The sequence below is a fragment of the Pongo pygmaeus genome, chromosome 1 (genome assembly GCF_028885625.2).
Source record: "Pongo pygmaeus isolate AG05252 chromosome 1, NHGRI_mPonPyg2-v2.0_pri, whole genome shotgun sequence".
Taxonomy (NCBI): domain Eukaryota; kingdom Metazoa; phylum Chordata; class Mammalia; order Primates; family Hominidae; genus Pongo; species Pongo pygmaeus.
Window position 1 is genome coordinate 81,773,836 of NC_072373.2, and position 24,406 is coordinate 81,798,241.

The 24,406-nt window shown below is 44.2% G+C and overlaps 1 protein-coding gene across 3 annotated transcripts in view; it reads right to left on the reverse strand.

Moving 5' to 3' along the window:
* Nucleotides 1–1,897: 1,897 nt before the first annotated feature.
* TBX19 (T-box transcription factor 19) overlaps nt 1,898–24,406 on the reverse strand; it is a 44,337-nt gene continuing 21,828 nt past the window's right edge. The window contains exons 4-9 of one of the 3 annotated variants that reach the window (XM_054496465.1): nt 22,925–23,059; nt 18,411–18,472; nt 17,665–17,736; nt 15,870–15,931; nt 7,479–7,614; nt 1,898–3,660 (exon numbers count right to left, since the gene is read on the reverse strand). In XM_054496465.1, the coding sequence (XP_054352440.1) occupies nt 3,366–3,660; nt 7,479–7,614; nt 15,870–15,931; nt 17,665–17,736; nt 18,411–18,472; nt 22,925–23,059 (762 nt within the window). In that variant the 3' untranslated portion in view covers nt 1,898–3,365. Of the gene's footprint in view, nt 3,661–7,478; nt 7,615–11,136; nt 11,326–15,869; nt 15,932–17,664; nt 17,737–18,410; nt 18,473–22,924; nt 23,060–24,406 lie in introns of all 3 variants that reach the window. The other 2 variants (XM_054496483.1, XM_054496473.1) reach the window with 2 other exon arrangements.

The following is a 24,406-nucleotide window of genomic DNA, read 5'->3' on the forward strand; positions in this document are numbered from 1 at the left end:
TTAAATTTCATGCAATAGTCCAGAAAACCTGAAAGGCACCACTTTTGTTTTATAGTGAGCTGAGTAGAGAAGATACATGAGCAAGGAAATGGTATACAAAACTCCAAAGTTTGTCTAACACATTACAGAAGCTAATCTGTCACTTATTAAACTGACTTATGTAACTAGTGTTGTTTCTTCTAATCAGAAATTAGCCCTAGACTATTTAAAGAAAAAAATAGAAAGTGTCTCTGGCTAGGTAGCTAACAGCAAATAGAGATCCTATTTGTGGAACCAGCTATCACGGTGTGTGTGTTTAAGAATCACAGTAGGTTCCAAGCTGAGCATCCTACAAGACTGAGAGATGTGATCACCCCAAACTCAGCTAATGCTCATGTTATCACGCTGCAGAGGACCCCATTCACCTGAGCAATATAAATGAAAATACAATGGAGGCTACGAGCTTCTTTCTGTTCTGTGCTCCTGGGCCAGGTCTTCTGTCTGCTCCAGGCTAGGGGAGGTGCAGGAAGGGTGAGACTCAAGGTGGGTTTTTATTCCCTAATTACACTTGCTGAGCTCTTGGTACAGGATATGTGAAGGACTTGGTGCCAGGACTTGCTGCAGTGACCAGTGAAGAGGTCTTGGCCAGACCTGCTGTGGCAATTACAGGCCACAGTAGCCTAAAGTTCTAGCAGATTGAGAAATGATCATCTGTTATAACTTACCAAAGTACTGTCTTGCAGAGATACTAATATATTAATACCTTAGTGACTTCTAATGGTATTGTAAAGGGACTGGGAAACAGGAACAATGCTGCCTTAGGGGCATGCTGACCAGACAGCTTCCCAGATGCATGGATCCATTGCGCCTTGGCCACTCACACGCCAACTAGTGGCCCAGAGCTCTGGCCAGGCAACCTGAAGTCAGGCAATGTGTCTTCCCTTGACACCACGTAGCTGGAATTGTATTCTTTTCTGAGATGCAAAAAACAGAACAGCACAGAAATATTGGGCAGTGACACCAGCCGTGACACCATAGCATGTTAAAGGACCTTTCGCTGTAGAAAGAGCCAAGGACTCAATAGTACCATGTTTGGACCCCTCAGACTAAGCCTTGGAGTGGGCTGGGTTTGCACGGGTTCAACTGATGGAAGACTGGTGGAAGCAGCTGAGCCAATGCTAGGCTCCAAGTGCAACCTTAGACGCCTCAAGTGGCGGCCCTGAGAAGGGCTGCTCAGTCAGTGCAGTCTAAAGTCGATGTTTGGAGAACTGCTCATCACCCAGGTCTGGAAACCTTACTCCCAAGGTTATTAGCACATCCAGTAGTAGGTAGAAAAAGAAGAGGAAGACTCATGAAACTGATTCTGCTCAGTGGTTACAGCAATGACCTTGGCTGGGGCAGAGGTAAAAACTCATCTGAAATACGGTTCCTGGAGTATTTATCATTCTATTTCTCTCTTCTAGGTAAGGAGTTTCCAAACCTAGCCCAGGGCCAATGCCTGGAGCTCTTGTTTGAAATGCAGATTCCTGAACACCAGCCCCAAAGATTCTGATCCAACAGGTGTGGGGTATACCCACGAATCTGTACGTCTATCAAGGGCCCCCTGTCCCAGGTGATCCTGACTTAGGGCATCCAAGAACCAGTATTTGGGAATAACCACTCGAGCACACCCCATCTCCATATATGATTGTCATTCACGGAGAATTGGCAGTGCCTCAAATGAGGAGCCCGTGTAACTAACAGCCAGCATGTTCCTAGGCTCCCACATGGATGCACATATGTGTCATGGGGCATGTGTCTCTGAGATCTGCCCCCCAGCCACTTCACACCATCCTTGTAGCACACATGCACATTACACCAATTCAGTTCAGCAAATGTTTATTGGGCACCTACAATAGGCAAGGCACAGTACCAGCTGCTGTGGGTTACAAAGACAAGAAGGCTAGGCCTCACCCTCGAGAGGCTTACAGTCTAATAGGGAGAGACACACTCACAGGTAACAAAAATACAAGGCAAAATGAAGTGAGCTCTATGGCAGAGGCAAAAACAATGGGAGAACAGCAAGCAGAGATAGATCAGACATATCTCAGCAGATCAGATGTTGGATGCAGGGAGTGACATTTCAGCCAGGCTCTGGGAGGTGGGTCGGATTCGCACAGGTGAACTGGAGAAAAAAGGACACTAAGGCACAGGCAAGGTATAGAGGTTGGAAAGTGCAATGAATGTTCAGAGAACAGAGATGCCTGCCTTGACCAATACATAGGAGGCCAACAGGATAACAGAGGGACCTAAGCTGGGGAAGTGGTTTCAGGCCAGATGGTGGGATCGCTCATAGTAGGATTTCTTTTTCTTTCTTTCTTTCTTTCTTTCTTTTCTTTCTTTCTTTCCTTCCTTCCTTCCTTTCCTTCCTTCCTTCCCTCCCTCCCTCTTTCTTTCTTTCTTTCCTTATTTCTTTCTTTCTTTCTTTCTTTTTTAAATGAGACAAAGTCTTGATCTACCGCCCAGACTGGAGTGCAATGCCACAATCATAGTCCACTACAGCCTCAACCTCCTGAGATCAAGCAATCCTCCTCCAAGTAGTTGGGACTATAGGCACATGCCACCACGCCCAGCTAATTTTGCGTGCATGTGTATTTTTTGTAGAGACAGGCTCTCACTTTGTTGCACAGGCTGGTCTCGAACTTCTGACCTCAAGCGATCCTCTTACCTTGGCCTCCAAAAGAGCTGAGATTATAGGCTTAAGCTACCACACCCAGCTATAGTGAGGAGATTTGACTTCATTCCATTGGTAATGGTGAACCATTGAAGGTTTCTGAGCAGAGGCGTGACATGACTTGATTTCCACAAGTCTCGGCACACTGCTGTGAGTAATACATGATTAGCTTTATTCTTTTTGTTAACCTTACTCTACGGCTTACACTCCGTCCTGGTCTCAAAGCAGAAGTGTGAACCAGAGCCCTGTGGCCACACATACTTTCCAGGCTGCACAAAGCAGGAAGCAGTGGCCTTAGCTAGGTAAACTTTGAGCTCATTTAACAGCTTTGCACCTTCCCCACAGAAAAGGAAGTGAGGCTTTCCAGAACGATTTGAGAATAAGGGGCAGGGCACAAGGACGGTACTTAACAAACTTCTGTCACCTAAGCATGGCAAGAATAAGCTGCAGAGAAAACGGGAGTGCAGAAGAAAATGGTGGAGAGATGCAAATGATCTAACTAGTATCATCCAAACTGAAGCCTCTCCCAGTATGACGTCTGTAATAACCCACCTCCACCTCCAGCTAGTGGGAAGGGAGATTCCACAGTCTGACTCACTAGATCAGTTGATGGGGTTTCTAAGCACTCTACACATGGAAGGCTCTCTGTGGAGAGAGGCTCCTAGGATCCTGCTTAACCATCCAGTGAGGAAGGAGAATGGTGCCCACCCACTCCTGGGCCACCCCAGCTCGCGAAGGGATGTGAGGCCACTGCTGTCCAGGTGGACACAGCAATGCTGGTTAGCGAGGGCTCCCCCAGAACCTCCACACCAGCCGAAGTGGGTGCTTGGGTGGAGAGCACAGAAGGGGGTGAAGTCACAGCTGGGTTTCCGAGGAGAAATGCTCCTGGGGCGCTGGCATGCACCTCCGGGCCTGGCCCAGTGGGGCCTCCGGCACCATTGCTGATGGTCCACAGGCACGGGTAGGGGCTGCAGAGACAGAGAAAGAGGGGAAGGGAACGTTCAATGGCACTCCAAGGAAGGAGTGCCACCTGACAAGCATGTACACAGTGCTGAGAAGGGCATGGTTACGAGAGGGCTTCTGGCCATGGCTTTATTTCTAGCTATGACACAGATTGGTCCTGTTTCTGCAGAAAAGCTAAGAGAAGCAGCAAAGTATGGTGGAATAATGATAAGATTAAGTATTCTGGTACTGGCCTGGCCACCAGCGAATTATTTGGTTTTAGACACAGAATTTCATTTATCTGGGCTCCCTTGCAGCCTATGTAAAATTGGCAGGGCAGTAGAAAAAAAGGTATTAAAACTGTGTGATTTCTGCATATGATTTCTCCCTGGCCAATACAGCATAATAACCAGGAAACATCACTGTCAGAAGACTTAAGTTTAAATCCCAGCTCTGCCACTTAATTAGCTCTGCGGCCTTGGCTAAATTATTTAATATCTCTGAGTGTCAATTTCTCATCTTCAAGATATGGATTCATAATTTTACCCACCTTACAGAGATTGCTACAAGGATTAAATAAGAGGAGTACCTGGTCCTTAGCATGTAATACTCAGTAAATGATGGTTGTTATCATTAATTCTTCCATTCCTGGTCTCCACCTGTGAGCTCTGGTGCCTGGCTGAAAGGCTGGGAGCTACAACATTTTCTTTGCCTTCTCTAGTTCAATAGCACTGGTTCACACATTTGGTTGCACATTCGGCACATTCGAATCACTAGGGAGGTTTTTTAAAGTAATATTGGTGCCTGGATCCCACTCTCACCCCACTCCCCTGCCCCAGAGATTCTGATTGAACTGATCTGGCATGCAGCCTGAGTACGAGGATTTTTTTAAGTTTCCCAGGTGATTGTAATGTACACCCAAGCTTGCACCTTAATATAGATGCAGTTGGAACAGGTGCAATGAACCCAATGTTTTCAGCCTGTAGTCATCACTATGTTTCTTACATTTTAGAGTTTCTGCGTTGCCCAACACTGTATTGCTTGATAATTGGCTTATTATCCAATGGCAATATTGAATACATTTATTTTGTTTTGTTTCTAACAAAATATTTATGGAGTCAGGAATGAGTTAAACACAGCAACAGGGAAACCAGAGTTGGCAATGCTATCCTTCACCTGGTACCATTTTTCAGTGCTACAGGCCTCCTTGGACCATATGAAACCTGCAGAAGCCCATCTTCTGAGCTCTCTCTGAGCTAGCTCAGCTTATGGGGATTCTGGCCCCAATCTTCAGAAGTGCTCTTCTACATTACCTCTTACAGACCCTTTCTGATGCCTCCTGGGCCAGTGGGAGAACCATGGGCTCTGAGAGGTACTGCTTACTGCAGAACCTTCAGGAAATTTTTAAGGCCCTGAGCTTCAGTTTCTTCATCAGCAAAATAGGAATTTTAATACCTGCCTTATAGTTGTCTTTGAGTACTACAGATGACTTATATATATGGATGACTTATATATATGTAATTATCTAGTATACAACTTGGCACATGATTGTTTAATATCTTCAGGGAACCTCATCTTCACTCTCCTCACTTCCTACCACAGCCCAAGTCAATGCTTTTCCCTCAGATCCTCTAGATCAGTGTCAAATGCAAATGATCCTCTAGATCAGTGTCAAAATGCAAACCATAAATGCCAGCTACATATGTAAGTTTAAATTTTCTAGTAGCCACATTTAGAAAAAAATTGATTTATTGTTAATATTTTATTTAACAAAAATATTCAAAATAGTATTTCAACATGCATGTGATATAAATATATATATTTATTATATATGTATATATTTACATCATAATATTTACATAACATCTATATTTACATATACTATTATATTTTATATATATTTATATTTTTAAGATATTAATATATAAATATATTTTTATACAAATTATAAATATATATTAAAATATATATTATCTATTTTATATATGTCTATATTATATTTAAAAATATAAAATCATATGTAATATAGTAGTATATATATTTTTTATATATATATAAAACTGGGATTTTTATTCTTTGTTTCACACTAAATCTTCAAAATCCTATGTGAGTATTATACTCAACTTGGACTAGCTGCATTTCAAGTGTTTGACAACTACAGGTGGCTGGTGGCTGCTGCACTGGACAGCACAGCTCTACACCCTTGCGGGCCACAGCAATATCAGCAACACCCAGGAACTTGGTAGAAATGCAGAATCTCAGGCCCCTACCCAGACCTACCAATCAGATTCTGCATTTTAACAACAACCCCAGGTGATTCTAAGACACCACATTCTCCTAACCTTTCCTAACTTTTTCTAGACTTACAAATCACAAGTCATCTGATGTCTTCCCAAGTCCCATCCTTTTTTTTTTTTTTTGGAAACAGAGTTTCGCTCTTGTTGCCCAGGCTGGAGTGCAGTGCCTCAGCTCACTGCAACCTCCGCCTCCTGAGTTCAAGTGATTCACCTGCCTCACCTTCCCAAGTAGCTGGGATTACAGGCATGCACCACCACGCCTGGCTAATTTTTCTATTTTTAGTAGAGACGGGGTTTCACCATGTTGGCCAGGCTGGTTTCAAACTCCTGACTTGAGGGGATCTACCTGCCTTGGCCTCCCAAAGTGCTGAGATTACAAGTGTTAGCCACCGCACCCAGCCAAGCCTCATCTTTTAATTTGGAATCCACTTTGGACTTTCTCAAAATTCTGCATAACCATATTGAACATAATAGCTGACATTTACACAGAATGTTACTGCTTACAAAGCATGTTAATGCATTTTCTCATTTCTGCATTTGATGCTCACAGTAACTCTGCAAAGTAGGTCACATTATTTCCATGATACCGATAAGAAAGCTGAAGCTCAGTAAGGCTAAGAAAATTGCCCAAAGCCACAAAATCACTACTAAGAGGTAGACAGAACTGGGACTCAAACCCCTGCCTGTCAGACTCAAAGGGGCCTTCTCTTCCCACTTCACCACTCAGATTTCTAGATGTCAGAACTTAATGCAGGTTGCTAGTGTGAGGATTAAACCATGGGGTCCCCCATGCTACACTTAGCTCTGTTACCAGGGTCGTGAGGCCAGGCATCCACAATATGTCCCCCTTTTAGGATGGGTGACTCATGGCAAAATGGACAATCATGGGTCTTGACTTCTCAGTGTATATTTATACTTTTCCTCTTCAATTCCTCTACAGTCAGTATCTATTTGCTACCACCACAGTTTAAAGTATTTCTGACTAGTTTAAGACAAATGATCCCAGGCCATAATGTCTTTATCCTTTTATTTATTTATTTGTTTATTTTTTGAGACAGAGTTTCACTCTTGTTGCCCAAGCTGGAGTGCAATGGCGCAATCTCAGCTCACTGCAACCTCTGCCTCCAGGGTTCAAGCGATTCTCCTGCCTCAGCCTCCCCAGTAGCTAGGATTACAGGCATGCACCACCATGCCCAGCTAATTTTTGTATTTTTAGGAGAAATGGGGTTTCACCATGTTGGCCAGGCTGGTCTCGAACTTTTGACCTCAGGTGATCCACCTGCCTCGGCCACCCAAAGTGCTGGGATTACAGATGTGAGCCACTGCACCCCACCTATCCTTTTAAATAAAAGAAACGGTATATGACTGAGCTGTTTCTCCAGTTATGAAAGAACTCCATCCTGTTGCCACCTTGACTTCTTAGTGTTTTAGAAGTCAGGACAATAGGTTAGACCAAGCCACCCTAGGAAAAAGAATGAACTTGAGTCCCCAGTGCTAAAGTAAACCCCCAAGACCACCAATGAGTGAGTTGATGGTGTTGGTCTTACCTGGGTCCTGGATTGATTGGTCCGTTGGTGTGGGGTACAGACAGGATGCTGGCATGGGGTGTGGAGGATAAGGAAGTCCAGCTGTCAGGTCCCGAGAAAACTTGCAGATTATTGCTTGAGCTTTCTATCAAATTCACTTGGGGAAATAACAACAGTTGAATTGACAGCAAATGTAGAAGACATAAAGATGGTGACCAGTGACATTATCCTAGGGCAAAATATAACCATGGCTTGCACTACAGGCACCAACAGTTAGTTCTTTCCCAGGGAAATAGAAAATAAAAAGAAATGTAGGTTTCTTGAATGTCAACCATATGCCAGGTGTCATTCATAGTTTAATCTTCACACCAGTGACTCCTTAACTCCATCTTATAGATACGCCTCAGGGTGGCAGAATGATTTGCCCTGGGTAACACCGATCTGTCTAACTCATTTCACCACAGTCACTCTCTTTTAAGAAGGGACCGTACCAGCCTCCCCTCAAGCTAAGCCTAAGGGCCACCAGTGCCCCAGATGAGATTTCTGAGGTCCAGGAATTTATTCTTCTCAGCCATCCCTGAGTAGGTTTAACTATCTCAAGCACAGTGCCTTTTGGCCAGGCATGGTGCTAACACCTGTAATCCTGGCACTTTGGGGGTCCAAGGCAGGGGAATCCCTTGAGCCCAGGAATTTGAGACCTTCCTGGGCAACACAGAGAGACACCATCTCTACAATTAAAAAAAAAAAATTAAGAAAAAAAAATCATACCTTTTTACAAAAAGAAGTAGATTGTATGATCTCACTTATATGTGGACTCTAAGAAAGTTGAATACATAGAAGCAGAGAGTACAACAGTGGTTACCAGGGGTGGGAAGCTGGGGAAATGAGATATTGGTCAAAGGATATAAAGCTGCACTTATGTAGGATAAATAAGTCTAGAGATCTAACTTACAATCTGAAGACTATAGTTAATAATATTGTACTGTGTACTGGAAATTTGCTAAGAGAGTAGATTTCTGGCGCTCTCATCATGAAAAAAAGTAACTATGTGAGGAGATGGACATGTTAATTTGCTTGACAGCAGTAATCACTTCACTATGCATATGTATATCAAAACATCATGTTGTACACCTTGAATATATACAGTTTTTATGGGGGTGGGGGAAGAAGAATGTCTTCCATTTCTTTGAATCTCTATTTGCATAAATAGTATACAAATAAGAGAGAGGAAGAAGGCAGAGGGAGGGAGGAAGGAAGGGAAAAGGGGCAGAAGGGAGAGAGAGAAGGAAGATTCCAACGTCTATCTCTGGTGCTATGGTTTGAATGTGTCCCCCAGGGTTCATGTGTTGGGAACTTAATTCCCAATGCAAGAGTGTTGAGAGGTGGGGCCTTTAAGAGGTGACTAGGCCATGGGGGCTCTACCCTCATGAATAGGTTAATGTCAATATTGCAGGAATGGGTTTCTGATAAAAGGATGGGTTTAGCCTCCTGCCCTCTCCCCCTCTTTCCCCCACCATCCATGTGATGCCTTCTGCAATGTTATGATACAGCCAGAAAACCCTTACCATATGCTGGCACCTTAATCTTAAACTCCCCAGCCTCCAGGACTATGAGAAAATAAATGTCTATTGCTTATAAATTACCCAATCTCAAGTATTCTGTTACAGTCCCACAAAGGGGACTAAGACACCTGGCCATGTCTCTTCTTTTTACGATCTGGCACTTCCAAGCTCTCCAGCCCTAACTCTTACATCTTCCATCTGTCACCACTTCCCCTACACTCTGCTCCAAAGCTGTTCCCAGACAACCTAGGGTCTTTCCCCTTTCTGTATCTTTGCTCAGCCCACTCTCTCTACCTGGAATGCCCTGCACCTCTGCCTGTGGCACATGTCATCCTCCACCTTTTACCACTGCCCACTCCCACTCTGTCCTCTTCCATTCATCTTTTAAGGCTCCATTTAAATGTTAACCCCTCTGGGCAGCCTTTGCTGCCCCACCAGGTATATCTAGCTGCTCTTTTTCCTTCATTCCCATGGCACCCTGACTTACGTGTTTTATAGACTGTTTCTCAAACTCTAGAGCGCTTATGAATCCCCTGGTGATCTTGTTAAAATGCAGACCCTGACTCAGGAGTAGAGCCTGAAAGTCTACATTTCTAACAAGTTCCCAGGTGATGTTTCTGCATTATATTAGGATTCATTATTTATGTATTTGTGTAACCCCAAGCTCCTCCAGGGAAGAAGCTATATCTTTTTTTTTGAGACGGCGTCTTGCTCTTGTTGCCCAGGCTAGAGTACAGTGCCACAATCTTGGCTCACTGCAGCCTCTGCCTCCCGGATTCAAGCAATTCTCCTGCCTCAGCCTCCCAAGTAGCTGGGATTACAGGCGCCCACCACCACGCCTGACTAGTTTTTGTATTTTTAGTAGAGACGGGGTTTCGCCATGTTGGCCAGGCTACTCTCGAACTCCTGACCTTGTGATCCGCCCGCCTCAGCCTCCCAAAGTGCCGGGATTACAGGCGTGAGCCACCGTTCCCGGCCCTGAAGCTATGTCTTCATCACTTTCCTATCCCACTGCCTAGAAGAATATGGTACACAGTAGGTGCTCAGAAGATGTGATTTGATGCTGACCGCAGGAAAGAATGAGGAAGTAGAGTGAGCCACTGCTCAGTTTCTGCACTTGGTAAGCTACATAATCTCCCCACCTGGCAGCAACTGTTGAGGTTGCCAAGAATAGCAGGCTAAGGGACACAGGGACAGGTAGCTGGTGACCAGGAGGACTCTCTACAAAAGCAGAGCTCAGGGTGTCACCGAGGAAGGAAGGAGGCTGGAATCCAAATACTCTCCACTATCTCCCATGCCGTGAACTTTACTTGTTTTATTGTCAATCTCTTCATATTAGTATAGAATCTCCGTAAGGGCAGGGTATTTGTCCATTTCATTCCTGTGCTTGAAACAGAGCCTGGCATATAGTCGATCCTCAGTAAATATTTGTTGCATGAATAATTTAATGAAAAAGTAACCATTGTTTTCATTTCTCCCTTCTTTCTACAAATCTAATAATCAGGCAAGGTCTGGGCCTACATAAGGCAAAGGTGGAAAAGGCAGTAGTCAATGAGAAAAAAGCACACAAACAATACTGCTAACAAAAAAAACAGACAGCAAAAATTATTTTAAAATATTAAGGTTGGGTTTGCATGTCTCCAACTGAATCAAACTAAGTCCTGAACATATAGGGATCCAGCTCCCCAGAGACCTTCCTAATAATTCCCTAATGCTAGACCCAGTATTCCCTGAACTGAGCCATGAATGCAACCATAGAAAAGTGCCATGTGAAGGTGATGAGCTGAGTGTTTCAGACCCACACAACTTGGCATGGCTTTTAGAGATCTGCCTGAACTGCTCAGAATACCAGTGTCCTGGCCTTTCATGCCCATTAGAAACCAGGAGACGGGGGGTTTTATGAAATAATTTTTTAAAAAACACTAAGATTGTTATACCTAGTTAATCAAATATTTGTACATAAAATAACAATAAAATAAAACACAAAAACAATAATATCATAGATGTATATTAGATGACAGGGGTTCCATCTTTAGCTACTCCTTTTCCTAGCTGTTTATCCATTTCTCCTGACTGCCCCCACCCCAGCCCAGGGTTTAATCAGCAGAGTCACAGACCTGAGGGAGAATGGTTTCTGTGCATGTACGCAGAAGGGTAGGGAGCCTGCCGGTGTCCTCGGAGACCCGAATAGTGCTCACAGCCATGGTGGGTGTGGGGAGCAGGCAGAGGCAGAGGAGCGGCATACTGGTAATTGGAGTTTCCTGCTGTGCACACTCCGTCCGGATTGGAAAAGATCCAGCCTCCCACTAAAATATACAAGAGGAAGACACCAAGACTGAGTCTGTGAACTCCCACACCAAAAATCAGGTGACCAGCTACTTTACACAGCTACAATTCTTGTAAATGACACTGATGCCAGCCTGTGTGGTGGTGCCAGCCTGTGTGGTGGTACCATCCCCCGTCTGCCACTGCCCTTGTCCATGAGCAGCTAACTGGGCTTCTCTGGAAATGCATGACCAGTCCTGAAACTGCCTTTGCAAAAATTATATCAGTGAGAAAATTATGGCAGTTGGAGAGATCTGATCTACCCAATCTCCCTCTTGCCTTTAGCCTTCAAGCTGGCAAGCCAGCTTTGGGAGACATTTAGCTTATAGTTTAAATAATAGTAACCCTTCTCTAAAACTCAACTGCCTTTGTAAAGCTAATGAAAGACTACCAGGCTAGGTGCATAAAGAAGCCTGAATTCTGCTAAGGTGTAGACACAAATGATTGCCAGCCATTATTCCAGACTTTACAAGATACGCAACTTTCCCAATTACTCCTGCAGATAACATCACTATTTTAGAACCTAAGATAGGCCTTCAGAGATATCTTTTCAGGTTTTTGGCATATCTGACACCAGTGGCTCCACCTGGACCCACCAACCCCACCTGTGGCCCCACCCAGAAGTGACTCAGCACCAGAGGACAGCTTCAATTCCCTGTGATTTCATCTCTGATCCAACCAATCAGCAGCAAGCACCTATTGTCTAGCTACCCCCACTTCTTCCCTGAAATTGCTTCTGAAAAAGGTAACCTAACCTACAAGTTTTTGATGAGATTGATTTGAGTAAGACCTCTGTCCCCAAAATGGCATGGCCAGATTCATGTCTATTAAACTCTTTCTTTATTGCAACGCTGTGGTCTTTGTGTCAGAGGTGTTTGAACAAGAGTGACTCCATCTTGAATAGGGGCTGGGTAAAGTGAGGCTGAGACCTACTGGGCTGCATTCCCAGGTGGTTAGGAATTCTTAGTCACAGGATAAGAGAGGAGGTGAGCACAACATACAACAAAGACCTTGCTGATAAAACAGGATGCGGTAAACAAGCCGGCCAAAACCCACCAAAACCAAGATGGCAATGAAAGTGACCTCTGGTCATCCTCACTGCTATTTATATGCGAATCACAATGCATTAGAATCCTGAAAGACCCTCCTACAAGCACCATGATAGTTTACAAATGCCATGGCAATGTCAGGAAGTTACACTATGTTGTCTAAAAAGGGGAGAAATCAACCCTCAGCTGTGGGAATTGCCCACCCCTTTCCTGAAAAACTCATGAATAATCCACCCCCTGTATAGCATATAATCAAGAAATAACTATAAGTATACTCGGTTGAGCAGCCCATGCCTCTGTTCTGCCTATGAAGTAGCCATTCTTTTATTCCTTTACTTTCTTAATAAACTTGCTTTCACTTTACTCTGTGGACTCGCCCCGAATTCTTTCTTGCATGAGGTCCAAGAACCCTCTGTTGGGGTCCGGATCAGGACCCCTTCCCAGTAACACCTTTTTGTGCAACCAGCAGGAAGAACCTATCAGGTGATTACAGTCCTATCAAAGGACTCTATCAAAGGGTGGAAAACCTCTAAAGCAACACTGGAATATAGCAATATGAAATAGGATGAGTTCATGTCCTTTGTAGGGACATGGATGAAGCTGGAAACCATCATTCTCAGCAAACTATCACAAAGACAAAAAACCAAACACCGCATGTTCTCACTCATAGGTGGGAATTAAACAATGAGAACACATGGACACAGGAAGGGGAACATCACACACCAGGGCCTGTCGTGGGGCAGGGGGAGCAGGGGGAGCAGGGAGGGATAGCATTAGGAGATATACCTAATGTAAATGACGAGTTAATGGGTGCAGCACACCAACATGGCACACGTATACATATGTCACAAACCTGCACGTGGTGAACATGTAGCCTAGAAGTTAAAGTATAATAAAAAAAAAAAAAGAAAAAATAAATAAATAAATAAAAAGAAATACGCTCTGAATGCAGAAGTTAATAGACATGCAAAGTTAAGGTGCTTCTGGCTTAATTAAAATAAAAGTCAGTCTAGGAGGCATTACACGTATATGTAACTCATGGACCTTCAGCTACCAGGGAAGGCAGGGAATGATTAATGTGGTTACAAAGGAAGAGTGAAAGCCTTTCTATTTCTGCCGAGTGGGAAGGTGCCTTCAGTTCTTACTCTAAGCAAGAGATATCATGATGCCTTCCGACCCCATCCCACAAAGAGAATTCTGACACTACAGAAGGGGAGAGCTGGCCTAGCACACCTTGACAGCAAGCATTTTGGTTTGTTTTTTGGTTTTGGTTTTTTTTCCTTTTTTCTTCTTTTTCATTCCACTTATTTACTGGCAGGCAGCAAGCATTTTGCAGAATATTTTGGACGACTGAAAAACGTTTTGTAGAAAGATTCTGAACAGAAGACTATTTCGAGTGAGTTCATGAGCAAAGACTGAGACTTAGTACTGCAGGCCCCAAAACAAGAAGCTTGTTCTCCCGCTGACCACGCCTCAGCTAAGGGATCAGTGGATGGGGATTCAGATAGGAACAGAGCTGTTCCTTAAGAACATTGACTAAGGATTGTCACCTGGGCTTCGGCAATGAGGAAATGGAGCTTGATATTAGAACCCACTGCCTTTGCTTAATACTTTTTAAGTACAAGTAAGCAAATTGTACAAAGTTCATATTACAATCATTCCCAACAAATCCTTTTGTCATCTTCATTTTCCCAGAGTTGCACAAACTTATGGCCCAAGGGGTCCCTATCTGACTAACAGAATCAAGATTCAGGCACCCAGCCGGCAAAACCAGGCAAGTGTCCCCTCAGAACCAGACTTTGCCACATATAATGTACACACCTCAAGAAGTTTGCTGAGAAGTTTGCAACACATGAACTTTGAACTCCTATGGTTCTGCACATGGCCCTAACCTATACAACGAGGTTTTTATTCCAGTTCATTCCACCTAAAGGAAAAAAACTGAGGGGGAAATTATAAAGGAAAAATAGCTCAGAACAGTCTGAGTTATGTGAGGCGTGCAAAATTTATCAGGCCCAGAGGGATGTGAGTGTGAGGAGCACCTTTAGTCAAGGGCACCCCCTGCACCCCTGGCCGGGGGCAATTCTTTAAAGGCATTTTTGTTCCTGACTAGCTGCCTCGCCCATTATCTTTACGTTCCTGGAATGTGTGATACAAAGAACAATATATAACCAATAAATAGCTCATGTTACAGTAAAGAGTTTATGAATCGCCTCTTCTTTTTCCCTTCAAAAATCCACTTGTAACTGCTGCTAACCCAAGTATATATTCAGGGGAACTTGAATCTATGCTCCCAAGTTGTAGTCCTCAAACTTGACCCAAATAAACTTTCTACTTATATTAATGTTGCCTCAGTTTTTTCATTTAGGTTGACAGTCATTTTTAAAGAGTGCTTTTCTGCCGGGCGCAATGGCTCATGCCTGTAATCCCAGCACTTTGGGAGGCCGAGGCAGGCGGATCACAAGGTCAGGAGTTCAAGACCAGCCTGGCCTATATGGTGAAACCCCGTCTCTACCAAAAATACAAAAATTAGCCGAGTGTGGTGGCGCATGCCTGTGGGCCCAGCTGCTTGAGAGGCTGAGGCAGAGGAGTCACTTGAACCCGGGAGGCAGAGGTTGCGGTGAGCCGAGATTGGGCCATTGCACTCCAGCCTGGGCAACAGAGCGAGACGCTGTCTCAAAAAAAAAGAGTGCTTTTCTGAGAGCTGCTTCTCTTTATGCGGCTATACTCCCAGGTATGGTATGGAAGGTGCATTAAGATTGAAGGGAAGGAAGAAGTAAAGAACTCTGCAGCTGGCAAACTGCACAAAGGATCTTTGCAAGCCAATATAATCCAAATTAAAGAGGGTTTCAGACATCAGGGTTAAGTTTCCTACTCTGATGTCACTGATCGTGGGTTGCATTGCAGCTGCAGAGGATTCCCTCCACCATCCTGGGACATGGACAAGGTAACACCCTGATGGGAACATCCAACGCTACCTTCAGAATCGCAGCTATATTACTCCACCTCTTCCTACAGCCTTCCAGCCCACAAATAAAGACTCTTCCCCGTGGAGGCTATGGCCTGCATGACACATTGCTATGGGGACCAACTCCAAAATTAGCAAACACTAAGAACATGAGAACTCCAAAACAGAGAGACCAGAGTGGCGAGCATAAAGTTAGGAGGCAAGCCGAGAACACACTGTTGAGGGCTCAGCGCCTTACTGACACGAAAACCAGAGTCTAAGAAATTCATCATTTTCATTCTTAATCTCCTGCCTAAGATTTTTTTAAGACTCTTAAGCCTAGGACCATTGGCTGTCTGTCTGGAAATTCTGGAAAGGGCACAAATTTGTTCTTAATAGAATAAACCGTGTGTTGGGTTTTGATTTGGAAGTCCTTAAGCAGTCCTGACAGGCAAAGAGTCTGAGTGTGGAAGGAGCTGGCTCCAAGTACAGCCCCACGCACCTCCCGCCTCATGTACACCCAACTCACAGTGAGAATAGGTCACATGCTGGCTCTCAGAGATAGCCTCCGGCACGTCTCTTAGGTGATTTCTGAAAGAGTAAAGAAAATGCACCATGGGTGTCCAACTTTTTATGTATGTCCACTATAAAGCATACCCAAAATTCTCCTTGAAGAGCAATCAATTTCTTAGAATAAGAAAACCAAACACCTTTTTTCCTAAGCTCCTGTCCTTCCCCATTCTCCTTCCTTCGGGGTGCTGACTCTACTTGTGCAATTGCTCTTGGAGTTGCAGTTTTACTGTTTACCCCTCTTTACCACATTTACAGCTATCCCTGTATATTTTGATCTGAATAATTTGGGGATATTGCTCCTGACTGACAAGATTCAAGCAATAATGACAGCACAATTCCGGGGCACAATTACATATGTGATATGCTAGATCCACCAATGACCCTGTGAGGGAAATATTAGCATATTTTTCTGATTTTGTAGATTAGAAAAGTGGATCTCGAGGAGGTAAACTGACTTATGCAAGAACAAACAGCCAGTAAATTACAGAGCAAGGATTCAGTCAGGACCTCTTACTCAAAGTCCTAAATTCTTTGTATTATACCATGCTACTGTCACTTTGAATCTAGATTCTGTCATCTCACATATCAGTTTATCCTTTAGGCCTTTTGTTAACTGAAAATGTTATAAGTGTGTCTTGTATATCATCATAATTTATTCCAATATTGGAGCTAGGCACAGTAGCTCACTCCTGCAATCTCAGCAACTAAGGAGGCGGAGGCAGGAGGATCACTTGAGGCCAGGAGTTTGAGACTGTCTGGGCAACATACTGAGACCCCCTGTCTCTTTAAAAAAAACACATAGCCAGGCATGGTGGCACATGACTGTAGTCCCCACTACTTGGGAGGCTGAAGCAGGAGGATAGCTTGAGCCCAGGAATTTAAGGCTGCAGTGAGCTACATCACACCACTGTACTCCAGCCTGCATGATAGAGAAAGACCCCCATCTCTAAAATAATAATAAGAATATATTCAAATATTGGACAGGACAGGGTCGTGTGATGCATCATTATGAACATCTGTCCATTAGTCTGGAGCCTTATCAGAGCCTTTAAGGTGAACAGGAAAGATTAGACAGTTATAAAAACTGTCTAATATTTAAATTTTAATATATTTAAAAGATTTGAAACTCAAGCAATAAAATCTGAATATTAAAAAGATAATCATACTGTAGGCTTTGTCAATTAAAAAGTCAGTGATAAGCACCATCATCTTCTTTTTCCTGGGATGAAAAAGACATAGAGACTGGGCACAGTGGCTCAAGCCTGTCATCTCAGCAATTTGGGAGGCCGAGGCGGGTGGATCACCTGAGGTCAGGAGTTCAAGATCAGCCTGGCCAACATGGCAAAACCCTGTCTCCACTAAAAATAAAAAATAAAAAATTAGCTGGGCATGGTGGTGGGCACCTGTAATCCCAGCTACTAGGGAGGCTGAGACATGAGAATCACTTGCACCCAGGAAGCAGAAGTTGCAGTGAGCCAAGATAGTGCCACTGAACTCCAGCCTGACTCTGTCTCAAAAAAAAAAGAAAGGAAGGAAGGGAGGAAGGAAGGAAGGAAGGAAGGAAGGAGAGAAGGGAGGGAAGGGAAGGGAAGAAAAGGAAGGAAGCAAAGGAAGGAAGGAAGAAAAAGAAGGAAGGAAGGAAAAGAAGGAAAGGGAAAGAAAGAAAGGAAAAAAGAGAGAAAGGAAGGAAGAAAGAAAAGATATAGAGATGGCAGGTCGCTGCCCCAAAGTAGCAGAATCATCACTCATACCCCGAGAAGTCTCCGACTTCTTTTCTCAGCAGAGGAAATGTGAACCTGTCTCCATTTTTCACTTTTCCTAGGCTAAATGTAGTTTTAAAAAAGGAATTTATTAAAGCCATGCTACTCAGAAGTAATTAGGAAAAAGGCAGAGTGAATTATTATAAATCTAAATCATTTAATTTTTTTAATGTTATTGTGCTACTTTCAAGAATTCATAGTAAAACAGGTCTTTAAAAAAAATTTTTAGTTAACAGTTCTCCTGGATCCCTATTATAAGGAATACATAATTATGATTTGAATTTTCTAGATGTTGTTGAATATTGAAAGCCTATTTCTTTTTTTTTTGAGACGGAGTCTCGCTCTCTCGCCCAGGCTGGAGGGCAGTGGCGCCATCTTGGCTCACTGCAAGCTCCGCCTCCCAGGTTCACGCCATTCTCCTGCCTCAGCCTTCCGAGTATCTGGGACTACAGGCGCCCGCCACCACGCCCGGCTAATTTTTTGCATTTTTAGTAGAGACGGGGTTTCACCATGTTAGCCAGGATGGTCTCGATCTCCTGACCTCGTGATCTGCCCGCCTCGGCCTCCCAAAGTGCTGGGATTACAGGCATGAGCCACCGCGCCTGGCCGAAAGCCTATTTCTGTAAAAGGTAATGAAAGTGCTACTAGTCTAGTTCCTTTCAAGATAATCATAAATTCCACATTTGTATTTGCATAAATCATTCATTAGAAGATTTCACTAAAATTTATTTACTTACCTTTCCTTGGCATCCAAGAAGGCTTTGGCAAAAGGATTGTACTTGATTTTGAGAGCCGTTATCTTGCATTTACAAAGACAAGAAGTGTTAGTAAAAGTAGGATACACATGGGCAAACAGAACTCTTTGTCTTCTGTAAAACCAGTTTAATTCCCTCTCTTTTCCTTCCCTTTCCTGCCAGGCATGATGGCTTATGCCTGTAATTCCAGCACTCTGAGAGGCAGAGGCCCTTTCCATCTTTGCTTACTCCAGCACTTAATCACCATTGCGCTGCCTCTGGCAAAGGACATTTTATCATTGCATGTGGTGAAAATGCTAATGCCATGTAAAGTGAGAAAAGAAAGGGCAAAACACTGGAAATGAGCAAAGCCCTGATGTGCGAAGCCTATCATTCATTTTTTTACTCATGTATTTATTTTTTTCAACAATTCTTGATCCCCTACTACATGTGATTTACTTTTCTAGTCACCTGGTACACAGTGGAGAGCAGCACAGGTGTGATCCTGCCCTCTGGGAGAGTGCCATATAGCATGGAGTCCCTCATTCATAAATAATCACTTACACATGGGGCCATGTCAATGCAAAAAGCAAACTATCACTGCCGTTCACTGTCACTCTCTTTATCTGCCTTCGCCTGAGCTTCACAGCTCATGCTTCATTTCTCATTAGAGACATCTGACGTATAGATAGTGATCGTGATAGAGATAAAAGAGATAGAGACAAAGAAATATTTATTTTTCATTTCTCCCCACTGGGATGTAAGTGCCTTGAAGACAGGGTATTCATCTGTTTTATTCATTGCAGTATTTCCAGCATCTAGAACAATATCCAGCATGTAGTAATGCCCAGCAAATATTTGTTGAGTAAATAAATATTTACAGAATATATATATACACACATATATATATTTTTTGAGACGGGAGTCTTGCTCCCAGGCTGGAGTGCAGTAGCTCAATCTTGGCTCACTTCAACCTCTGCCACCTGGGTTCAAGTGATTTTCCTGCCTCAGCCTCCCAAAGTGCTGGGATTACAGGCATGAGCCACCACACCCAGCCCAGCTCACAGAATATTTATGTCAGCAAGGATCTGAGACTTGATGGAAGAAGGAAAGCAAAATAAGACCCATATATGGTTTGGCTATGTCCCCACCCAAATTTCATCTTGAATTGTAGCTCCTATAATTCCCACGTGTTGTGGGATGGACCCGGTGGGAGATAACTGAATCATGAGAGCAGTTTCCCCCATACTGTTCCCGTGGTAGTGAATAAGTCTCACAAGATCTGATGGTTTTATAAGGGGTTTCCCCTTTCTCTTGGCTCTCATTCTCTTTGCCTGTCACCATGTAAGATGTGTCTTTTGCCTTCCACCGTGATTGTGAGGCCTCCCCAGCCATGTGGAACTGTGAGTCCATTAAACCTCTTTTTCTTTATAAATTACCCAGTCTCAGGTATGTCTTTATTAGTAGCGTGAAAATGGACTAATACAGAGCCCAACTCCTTCTGGCCCAGAACTTGCGAGAAGAAATCAGGAGAAAGAGGAAAAAGAGGTGTGGGGTCAGATAGGTACAACCTGGTCTTTCTCTTGGCTTAAACCTGGAGAGGTCGAAAAGCATACAAGAAGCTAGCAGGGGATGCAAAGGAGACACTGGCCTCCTTCACCCACCCCGACACCCACTCGCCACTCGGGGTGCATCTGTATGGACTTGGCAGGGAAGCTTTGTTGGCAGAGGGAGGCACTGCGGCTAGGCTTTCCAGAGCCTGATTGCCATGGAGCATGTTCAAGACCCAGGAGTAGCGAGTCAGGCTGGGAGATTGCTGGATGGGTCAAAAACGACCAGTCAGGTGGTTCAAAGAGAACTGTCCCGCACCTGCAGCCAGGAAAAGTTTCTGAGGGTTTACCAAGTCAGCAGCCAAATGACAAGTTCCGCACACCACCAACTAAACCAACAGCACACAAGTGGGCAGGGGCCTTGCCTGGAGACCAGAGGAGGTTAGGACATGGTCTCCAATTCCACATGCACCCCCCACCACCCCACTTCCCAGAGTTACAAAGGCCATACCTCCCCTCATAGACCCAGACTCCAGCCCAGGGAGAAAAGCTGGGAGAGAGGGCTATCTGCAAAATGGAATTACTTTATCATCGAAAGACTGGCCACCAGCTGAGGGACTGTTTACATTATTAGCTAGTTCATTTCTGTTCCCATTGGCCGGCTGCAGGGGCTCTGCCAAGAGGCCAGTTTACTTATAGAAATGACATTTTCTCTGCACATCTGTGATGTGAGTTAAATCTGCAACTTCATTTCACCTGTAGGCACTAAGACAGTAGTTTCCAAACCTGGATGATCAATAGAATCCTCTAGGGAGATTTTTAAATCTACAGATTCTGAGCATCATCCTTGGAGATTCTGACTCAGTTGGCTGAGTGGCAGCCCAAAATCTGTCTTTAAAGCTTACAAATAAATGTAGATGGAAGCAACAACAAGATCTTTTTTTTTTTTTTCTGAGACCGAGTCTTGCTCTGTCACCCAGGATGGAGTGCAGTGGCGCAATCTCGGCTCACTGCAACCTCCGCCTCCCAGGTTCAAGCAATTCTCCCGCCTCAGCCTCCCGAGTAGCTGGGATTACAGGCACCCGCCACTGCACCCAGCTAATTTTTGTATTTTTAGTGGAGATGGGGTTTCACCAGTTTGGCCAGGCTGGTCTGGAACTCCTGACCTCATGATCTGCCCGCCTTGGCCTCCCAAAGTGCTGGGATTACAGACGTGAGCCACCACACCTGGCCAAGATCTTATTTTTTTTAACCTATTAGAGTGTCAAAGATGACAAAGATTGAAAATAGTGTTGATCATGGTGTGGGGGCTACAAATAGAGATGCCATTTTGAGGGAAGCAATTTGGCCATGTCTATCTGTTTCTAGGTGTTCACCCATGCAAGCAAATGACAGATGCACCGGGATATTCATTGCAGCATTATCTATAATAGAAAATAAAGGGTCGGGCACGGTGGTTCACACCTGTAATCCCAACACTTTGGGAAGCCGAGGTGGACGGATCACCTGAGGTCAGGAGTTCGAGACCTGCCTGGCCAACATAGTGAAACCCCGTCTCTACTAAAAATACAAAAATTACCCAGGAGTGGTGGTACATGCCTGTAGTCCCAGCTACTTGGGAGGCTGAGGCAGGAGAATTGCTTGAATCTGGGAGGCGGAGGTTGCAGTGAGCTGAGATCACACCACTGCACTCCAGCCTGGGTGACAGAGCAAGACTCTGTCTCAAAAAAAAAAAAAAAAAAAAAAAAATTAGCCAGGCGTGGTGGCAGGTGCCTGTAATCCTAGCTACTCGGGAGGCTGAGGAAGGAGAATCGCTTGAACCCAGGAGGCAGAGGTTGCAGTGAGCCAAGATTACACCATTGCACTCCAGCCTGCGCAACAAGAGTGAAACTCTGTCTCAAAAAAAAAAAAGAAAACAGTTGGAAACAACTTAAATGTCCATTGGTGGGGGGCTGATTACGTGAAATAGTGTATTCATACAATGAAATATTCTGCAGGCACTATAGAAAAGGAGATATACCTAGGTATAATTACATAGAAAGGTAATCATAATACACTGTTAAACTGAGGAAAAAGAAATTTGCAGATTAATGATATCTACAACATGAGCCAATTTATGTGAGGAAATCTACATTCACATATATATTTACATATACATAGAAAATTTGTCAAAAAAACACACTCTAAGTTATTCTTCGTCGTGTCCATGGGGAGTGAGTTTCCAAAAGCAGAAGAAACCTGTACAGCTTTGACCTTGTAATCTTTTACTTTATATACTTCTGTACTGTCAGTTTATTATGTGTTTTTAAATAAATAAATATTGTCTTTAAACAATTTTTTTAAAGTTTAATCAAAAAGAATTCAACCCTCCCTGGGTTCTTCTGATTATCAGCAGATCATGTGAACAGACCCAAAGCAGCTCACGGACAGGGCAGGCACTAACCACTGAGCCCTCACAGCCAGGCGGCTCAAGTCACTGGGCAGCAGCAGACTAATTGTGCTCAGATATTGAACATTAACAAGCAGGACTGATAGCATAATAAAACCCAAGGGAGAGTGCATGTTTGGATCACTTGCTACAGACTTGCTTCTAGAGCAGGAGACGCGACAGCTCCTGGCCAGTTGTACCCACTCAAGACACACTCAGCTCTGCACAGGCCAAGGACACATAGGGTCCTGACAACAAAGACTCCAGAGTTTCAACAGAACTCAGGAGTTTCATGACAATGCACAGCTGTGCTTTGTTGGCACCAGGAGAGCACATGCTGGTGAGCTTTTAGCAAACAGGCAAGAGGGAGGGAGAGCAGCTACTCCATTGTTTAACCTCATGTCTGCTGAGTGTATCCAAATCCCGGAAAACCTACCTTTCATCTAAAAGGACCCCCCTCCCATCCTGCCATGATCTCCCAGGTGACAGTTACACACACACACACACACACACACACACACACACACACACACTCTTACCTCCTCATTCTGATAGGCAGTCACGGCTATGAACTGGGTTTCAGGGAAGGAGCAGTTGGTTACCATTCGATGGGCACTTCCAACACGCACTATGTGAACCTGGGGTTCATATTTATGCAGAGAATTCAACATTATCTGTCGAGGCAGGAGAAGAGAAAGAGGAGAAAAACAAAGCCCCGTGTATCGCAGGTGATAAACGAGCCAGTATCTCCAGTTGGTCCCAAGCTCAGCACCACCCCAGTTAGGGACACACATTTCAAATCCTAGGCCACCTGAGCTGCCACCACACCTCTAAGAAACAAATGAAGGGAATTTTCCAGAAGCTCCAGGAAGCATAACATTGAAGCCTTTACAAGGGTGAGGGGTGGGTTGTCAGAGAGGAGTTATTCTTCTTTTTTTTTTTTGAGACGGAGTCTCACTCTGTCGCCCAGGCTGGAGTGCAGTGGCGCGATCTCGGCTCACTGCAAGCTCCACCTTCCGGGTTCACGCCATTCTGGTGCCTCAGCCTCCCGAGCAGCTGGGACTACAGGCGCCCGCCACCGTGCCCGGCTAATTTTTTGTATTTTTAGTAGAGACGGGGTTTCACCGCGTTAGCCAGGATGGTCTCGATCTCCTGACCTCGTGATCCGCCCGCCTCGGCCTCCCAAAGTGCTGGAATTACAGGCGCGAGCCACCGCGCCCGGCTGAGGAGTTATTCTTAAGAGTGTTCAGTTTTCTGCCAAAATCTTGGCTTCCTTTTTTCCTTCCCTTATTTTCAGCACAACAATGTGGATTTCAATCCATCAAAATATATTGTTTGCCTTTTTTTCATTTGAGGAATCCTAATAACTCAAAATGCTGACAATGGGTGCATTTTCCAAGTGACTAAAGAATAGCGAAATCTGGCATCTGATGGCTACACTCTCTCTGAGTCAAATGAAAGGTGTAATGACGGTCTCCTGCTGTGAAATCTGGTAGGCAGTAACAATTTACTGTTCAGTTTCCCGTTTTAATAAGGAACTGGAAGCTTCTGAGTATCACAGACTCAGGTAGTGTTACCTCTGGACACATGAACTCCTATGGTCCCTGCCATCTGAGCACAGAGCTCAGAGAAGGGGTACATGGGCACAGGGTGGGAGGCTGAGAGAAAGCCAAACAGGCAGGTGGGAAAGAGAAGAATCCAGACCCTTTACTCCCATCTGTGTCTCCAATCCCCAGAAACTGCCTACATTATAGAAAGTAACTAGCAACCTTCTATAGCAGACTAGTATTCACAATCCTAACACAGAAAACAAGAGGAAAAAGCCCCAAATGCTTGTTTACTCTAATTGGAGACCTGAAATAAAACCTTCCTTGTTTAAGGAAGGTTTGTTTGGATTTTTTTTTTCTGAAAAACCAAAGCTGATTCAATATTCTATTGATAATTATCATAATGCCCAAGTGGAGGTAGTAATTATTTCATTTAGAAGCAGCTTTTTATGAAGGTATTTGTCTATTGCCAGC